Raw genomic sequence first — 7986 nt, 5'->3', positions numbered from 1 at the left:
CCTATTGCAGGTCTTTTTTTTAGGTCTGAAATGTTATCTAAATTATTAATTAGACATTAATTAACTTATCCAGACCATAATCAACTCTCCATGTCATCGCTAGTCTGCAATGTTTATTAGATTAGTTCGACTTCCATTCATGATTTAATCATGAAATGGATAACCGAGACTATGTTTTTTTTTTATCGTACCGACTTTAGTAATGATGATCGACGCTAGGCCGAAAATTCAATCGCTAAAATCTCGGTTCAGAGTGGATCAATTTGACTGAAATTTTCACCAAATTCCCTTTACATTATCTAGTTTTTAACTATTATAGTGAAAACTGCCAGCTCTAATCTCCCATAATGTTTCTTTAATATCTGTAAAATGTAAAACCCCATTTTTGTCGCAAAGAAAATAAATTCAACACTACTTTTGAGACTGACAAATCGTTGATCGTTTTTATCTATTACGTGTGTAGTGTCATGGAAAGAAATTTACCCGGACTGGGCCTTGTTTTGTCAGTCCTTTTATAGTCAGTCCTACAGCCACCGCTACCGACAAATGGAAACCGGGGGGAGGGACCCCGAAAGTTGTGTACTATGTCTACTCTAACTGCAGATATTTATCAAGAATTCTTTGAGAATATGTTATTTTGAGCATCACAAACTGAAATATATTATTGTAGGTGGTTTAAATTTGTTTTGTTTAAATGTAGACTGGAGCCTATTATAGTTTATTTGTTATGGATAACAAATTTGCTAGAATTTGCTAATAGACTACAACCTAAATCTGTGGTTTTTTACCTAGTTATATTCTTTGTAGCTGGTTATTTTAACATTTGCATCTAATATACAAATATTTAATTGGTTATCTTAAAGGGACAATAACACCCTGGCTGGCTTGACAGCTCCAGAAAATAAAAAATAGCCTTATTCTAAGCACTAGATGTGTTAGTGTCCTACCTGTTGTGTAAATTATCCATTAAATCATATTGTACTTGTCCAGAGGGTTCAAAAATAGTTTTAAATCCAAGTCACATTTGAAAAGCTTTACGTCAGGCTTTTCAAATCATTTGGTTGAATTTTTCCAATTTTTTAAATTAGGTGTGTTAAGATGAAATTTATATCACCAATTAATTGGAATATTGTAAAATAGTACAATTTGTTGACCAGAATAAAGATTGGGACATATTATTCAGTTACAACAAGAGTGGTATTGAGCCTTTAAATTCAATGATAGATAAAACTATGTGGCACAATATTTACTGATTAGCTACAGTACAGGTATAGTAGAATGAGAAAATTTGACCTTATCATGGAAAATGTGCTCCGTACAGCTAATTTGGTTATTATGATACGATCAATCATAATTTTCACTGTATCTATAATAACTCAATTTTGACCACTCTAAAAACCCCAGCGATGATTATTTTGTTAATAGTCCTTGATTATTGTGTAATATGCTTCAAATGCAAAATGATAGCAAAAATGTTTTGACTTTACAGTTTCAAAAACCGATTGACTGAATGAAATGGTCAGTTGTATTAGTCATATCTGTAACATCAATAAACAACGTTAACATTTACTGTAACGATTCGATCTACATACTACTAAATAGAAACTATTCTGCGAGGGCGGTAGTGTAATCCGTTTATATTTCAAGTCTTTTCTTCCATGGGATTAAAAATAATACCGCTCAAATTTCTTCTAATGCCATAATATACACTACAGCGCATAGCACTATATCGCAGGGAATTTTGTTATGTTCTGGACACCCTGTTTATCAAATTTCATCACATTCCGGTCACAGTGTATGAAATATAGTAGATCATTTTTAATAAAGGATTTATCCCGTACAAAATCTACACTGGCTGCATCACGTTGTACGATACTAAATTCTAATCCGGAAAAAATTGAATTATTTAGCTAGGTAATAAATTTATTACAAGAAAATGGTATTTTGTTTTGTCAACAGCATCTAAATCAAAACGTCAAGATTTAGATCAGGGATTTCCCAACTTTTCATTTTCGTTTTCAAAGGTAAATTTATCTACAGCCTATTTTATTCAAGTACACACTTCCATCATGATTAAGCAACCGGCAAAGGTGAAATTTAAAAAATATTGTTAGTAATATTACTGTGATTTTAGAAAGCGCTATTAATATCACATAACAATGTTATTTCACTTATTCTCCTTCCAATTTCAGCTTTAGTGTTTTAAGATTATATAATATTGGAAGAAAAATGTACGAATCCAGAATCAGCAAATTAAATCTTTTATAGGATCCCTTGATTTAGGATTTTGATGAAGAAGTGGACATTTGTAAACGTTACGGTGCAACACTGAGACGAATTTGACAGTACAACTGTATACCAATGTCAGTTTTTCTTCTACAATCATAATCCCAAACCAAGCAAAAAAGGAGCTAGCATGAAACATCTCTCAGGCTCTTCAGTGACCAAGGATCCATCCAGAGGGAAACGGGTAATCTTAATAACCACCGTGTTCCTGAAGCAACGACCGCGAGTAAGGCGAGATCAAGCCTTCTATTGAAGATGAATAACCACTGCCTTGGCCGATTAACTTCCTATATATTAGCCTCAAAAGGATCCAGTCAGACGTTACCTTAACTATTAGATCTATATAAATTATTCCGTATTATAGAACGGTCTAATTTTTAAAATTTATTTTACATATACACGTTGGTATATATTCCTAATTTCCATGTCACCCACCCCTTCACCCCTTCGATCTGCAAATTAGATTTCATCAAATTATCGATTTGGAATAATACAAAGCATAATACCTGATACGTATTCAGACACCAGCGCCATTTATATGTATATACATATTATGAATATATACAATATATGTAGATTATTAATATATAAACTTTGAACATATGTATAGTATATATCAGAGTAAGTATTGATCCATCATGTATAAATCTGTTGTTATCCTAGTATATAAGTAATACCACTTTGCAATGTCATGAAAATAACAATAATATAATGTACATCTATATGAAATTATTTGTTACGGTAATTCTTTGTTATTGGCATAATATATAATGTTATATAGAAAGTAGAAGTGGTATCAAATGTTCGAGAATGGGTAAGCTTACTCTATGGGATGCACCACACCCGCCACTTCTATGGTCTGTCCTAATGTATGAATACCTTTGTAATAAGTTATTCTTTATCAATCTACATATAGGCCTACTATTTCGCATTTAAAGAAGTTAACTGAATTTTGTTGTTGTTTTCTATTAATCTTTAAAATATTTTCAAAAAAATATATCTTATGCGATGACTTTGATATTTATTCTTGGGAAATGCGTAAATTGTGTGTGCGTTAGTGGGTGGAAAAAATATTGGCAGAGAGAAGAAAATAATAAGGTATCCACGCTAAACAAATATTAATTTTCAAAGGCTTCTTTTTTTGGAAAAAAATCCTTTCATGTTTTTTTGTATATTACGATATTTAACAAAGGTTTGAATATTATCCAATTGACATTGATAATCCTTTATTAAATAGTTCTTAAGTGAAACATAAAAAGGCTTATAATAATTATTTAAGTAAGCGGGCGATATTGTGTTCTTGATTTGTTTATCATCAGTATAATCTGAGATGCGTTTATTTTCAAAGGTCAACACAGTTTGACTCACTAACACGCAATATCTTTAATATACATTAATAATTGAATTTAAACTGCGATAAAATATCATCTGTACAATATGGACCCGTTATAACGGTTCATACCGCAAGTTTAAAGATTTAAAGTCGTTCGTCATAACCGTTTATTGCCAACCACGGTGAGTATTGAATATGCATCATTTGTATTCTATTAGTGTATTCTTTTCTGAGAAAATGGTCTGTAATATCAATATGTAGAGATTGTTTTTCATAAATAAACGATATCTATAAAAGAAGAGGGATTTTTGATATGTCGATGTTTAAACACACACAAATTCACTCTACAAAATTAAATTACACGTGGTATCCTTTCGATATTTTTTCAGTAGATGCTTTCCTTCAAATTCCATTGAGTAAACTTTAAAACTGATTGTTTTCAAGGTAATGAATAGGGTCAGAAGAGTTTGGAGATGTTGGTCACTAATTGTAGTCTCGTTTGAAAGGTTTTCTATTTTCAGAGTTTCAATCAAATCCGACCCATAAAAAACCTTTAGCCCAATATTTTATTTTAAGCTGAACAGTTTTTTTTAATCATTTGGCAATTGTAACGTATGAGTATGACCCTCTGATAATCATATTCAAACCAAGCGCTCAACATAAACTGAGTTCATAGTTCAGTTTACTTAAGAGTTCAGATTGTAAAGGGTGTAGTCAAAGATCTAGGAATTATCAGAATTCCACATCGTCATATAAACCAATTATGTGGCATACGCTTTATTCTCTCGATCATTGTTAAAAGGAGAGCATATAATAGAAATATTTTATCTCATCTACTTGCTAAATCACACGGGGTATGCAATACTGTAATCTGATTCAGAATAAAATGATAAAATTGTAGATTGTTAAAATGAACTTCAAGATATTTTTCTTCAATTTAAATTCTTGAAAAGTTGAAATTTTATTACTTCAAGAATGACATACAGCTTCTCATAAACCATAAGTATTGTTCCATCTAAATATTGCTTAGACTAACATGGGGCTTTTCCAGTAAATGGTTAAGACGAGATATTCGTCGATCTAACCCCGTCAGTAATGGACACAGGATCATAGACAATATTTTCTCCCAATTTATGATTATCTCAAATTTGTTTTAGCTCGGTCTATATTGAACGTGCAACAACTTCTTTGATGAAATTTATTATAAGATAAGCATTGAAACTTAAATTTCATATTTTACGTGTGGAATTTGAGTAATACATAATTTGAATGAAAGCATTTGTGACCTTGTGCCATGGGGAGTTAAAGATGCGTTTAACCTCGCCGATCCATGTGCCTCCGAACATATAAGTTTAGTCTCGGCCGACTATGATAGGATCATTAATTCAAACAGATATAAACTGTTATCTTCGTGGTCAATAAACATATCCCGCTCAACAGCCCTTTAACTCTCAAATAAAAGTAAACACAAAAGCTATATAGACGTTAAGAATTATTTTTAATCGCCATAAAAGTTTTCAAAACTTAACAAATATATCCATCAAATAATAAACATATTCTCATATTTTTGTTGAATTAATTCAGAAATAAAAAGAGAAAAAAAATTATGACATTCTTTGTGAATTATGAAGTGTGGATTTCTATAAGAATTAAACAAAAGAAAAGAATTTATACACAATACCAACTAATAACAATGATTATTAATAAAACTTATGTCTTATTCAGGTATTATTATACTATAGCACTAAATAATTATTCACGCCTTGGGCGCTTTAAACATAAAACACTAAAAGATGTAACAATAGGAAGAGACGCGTTCGAACCATCTCGAATTAAATTATAGCACGGGATGCATTAACACAACTTTTCAATAATTATTAAATTATTGTAAATAAAGAATAGGACAAGATCATTCTAAATCAGTGTTTGAAAAGCACGAAACATATTAGAATTCAGATTATTTATCCGAGCAAGCCAGACAAGTATCAGTGCAAAAACGATCCACTGGGATCAAATAAACAAAATACCAGATAAATTTGATCTTAATCTATTCCTTATTTCTTATCGTGAAATAAAAATTGAATCTATTTCATACAAATAATAAGGACATAAATTTCAGTTTTTTTTCTTATGTAACCCATTCGTGAATTCCTTATAAAACGGTTAATCTACAGAAATTCATTTATGTTTTATTACACCTAAAATAATTTCTCCAACGTAGTATCCCTTTGAACTATATTAATAAATTTAAATGATCAAACTGGCGATTTGTTCTAATACAAGTTGTCCCTTTAATGTCTATAAATTGATTAAACATTACACTTAACCATTTACTAAATATGTAATTTACTTAGAGACGATTTAAGATATATATAAATGTAATATGTACACTAACAATAATAACAAACACTAGGATGAAAAGCACATACTCACAGTCTCACACATGAAGGATAATGACGTCATTTAATTAGTTTTAATTGCAACATTATTATTAAATATCTATGAGTCCCAGTTGAAGGAATATTCTTGACAAAGCAATAATTAGTTAGCACGCTTGGATACCAAGTCATTTCTTTGTCAATATATACATTTAAAAATCCAAATACAGGTATTTTCACGTTATGTTCCCTTCTTTAATCTATACACACTATCAGTCACTGGGTCAGCTCCTTGCACTGAGATCCGAAGCCCCGCTTCGATTCTACAAAGCTGGGGTGAGATTTAAGGTTTATCCCTCAAAAAAATGTTTTTTTAAGAGTTTATATAACGGCCGGATGTCGAGGATAATGCTCATCTGGTTTTACCAACAGGTAAGCGACCGGCCTGTGAACGTCCTGGGATGGCATGTAAGTGGGTGGGCAGCACGGCACCAGATATTGTCCAGGGAGTCCAGGGTGACTGTGAGCTGCCGGAGGTAAACTTCCCAGGGAAGAACTATGAGGGGGTAGAGAGTACGGTGAGTAAAGAGGGTTCCCTGATAATTCTTGATGACGGAGGTTGAGAGAACTGGAATCTAGTTTACTTCCAGTTGGATCCAGGAAAGAGTACATGTGGTTGGCGAGTGAGGTGGGTGGAAGAAATGACCTCGCCTTTTCACTGAGACTACTTAATGATGACCCGTGTAGAGATTCCGATTGATGTCCGGTCATGGAGACAAAGTTGTGAGCCATACTTGTTAAAGCTGATGCATTCATTCCACTTAATCCCATGCCCATGCCCATGCCCATATTCATACCCATGCCTGGTACAAAAGGGATGGGAAATGCGTATTTATCCTTCCGTAATAAAGATTTAGGTTTTCGTCTTGGTCTGTATTTATAATCGGGATGTTCCTTAAGATGCAATGCCCTGAGTCTTTTAGCTTCATCAATGAAGGGTCTCTTCTCTTCCTCGGTAAGTAACTTCCAGTCTGCTCCTAATCTTTTACTGATTTCTGAGTTGTGCATTTTAGGGTTTTCCTGTGCCATTTTTCTTCTTTGTCCACGGGACCACACCATAAAAGCGTTCATGGGTCTTTTAACGTGATCATCTCTGACTCCTGGTGAAACACTTTCGGATTTTGACAAGGGTGACATACTCCTCCCGTCCGATTTAAACATTAGAGGAGAACCAGCTCCGTCGGGTGACGGCATCGTTGACATAGAATCCATTTTTTGAAGTTTTCACAATTATCAAAACGTTGTTAAAAATCCCAATACTTTAAAATTCTTTTTCGATCACTGCCAACACATTTGCTGTTAACTTTTAAACTTGTTTGATAACTGTCGTCTGCTATTTGTCAAATATCCTGCCTGTCTTGTTATTGTGTTCGGGTGTGAATCTAACCACTTCTGACAAGCTGACAAAGTTCACGTTTGTACTAATACTTCCCTAACTATACAATATCTCTTCAAGCCAATCACACAACAAACCATTCTAATCTCCGCTACTCAATATTTTAAAAGTCTTGCCCTAGGATACAGAGGCACAGTGGAGCTCATGTCAATCATTGCTTGAGATCTCAGCTATTGGCCGCCGTTACCATCACAGTGTTAACTGACTCCGCCTCTCGCAATTCTAATGGTCGACCGCAGTAGTGAAGACAGTCTGTTGTATGTCGGGGTTTCACAAGGCAAATAAAGGAGAATAACCGAACTAATAAATCTACTTTAAACATCTAATGACTCCATGGGAAACAGTACAGTGATATTCGTCACACTCGAAGCGATTCAATACACGTCAATCATGGGATAAGAAACGCCCACATATCAATACCGTGTTGACTGGTGTAAAGAAAGGGCGTGGAAAGCGTGTGTTTCATATTAACTGATCTAATCGAGGGATTACATGCGCGTGCAGATTGATACACAAGGTATTTTAATATGTTT

The 7986-nt window shown here is 33.3% G+C and overlaps 1 protein-coding gene across 1 annotated transcript; it reads right to left on the bottom strand.

Moving 5' to 3' along the window:
• Positions 1-5098: 5098 nt before the first annotated feature.
• Positions 5099-7555, bottom strand: LOC126821319 (transcription factor Sox-14). The gene has a single exon (XM_050549726.2). The coding sequence runs from the start codon at positions 7267-7269 to the stop codon at positions 6379-6381; it is 891 nt and encodes a 296-aa protein (XP_050405683.1). The 5' UTR covers positions 7270-7555; the 3' UTR covers positions 5099-6378.
• Positions 7556-7986: the final 431 nt, after the last annotated feature.

The sequence above is a fragment of the Patella vulgata genome, chromosome 1 (assembly GCF_932274485.2).
Source record: "Patella vulgata chromosome 1, xgPatVulg1.2, whole genome shotgun sequence".
NCBI lineage: Eukaryota > Metazoa > Mollusca > Gastropoda > Patellidae > Patella > Patella vulgata.
The sequence above is the reverse complement of the archived record's forward strand: the minus strand, read 5'-3'. Positions and strand labels throughout refer to the sequence as shown.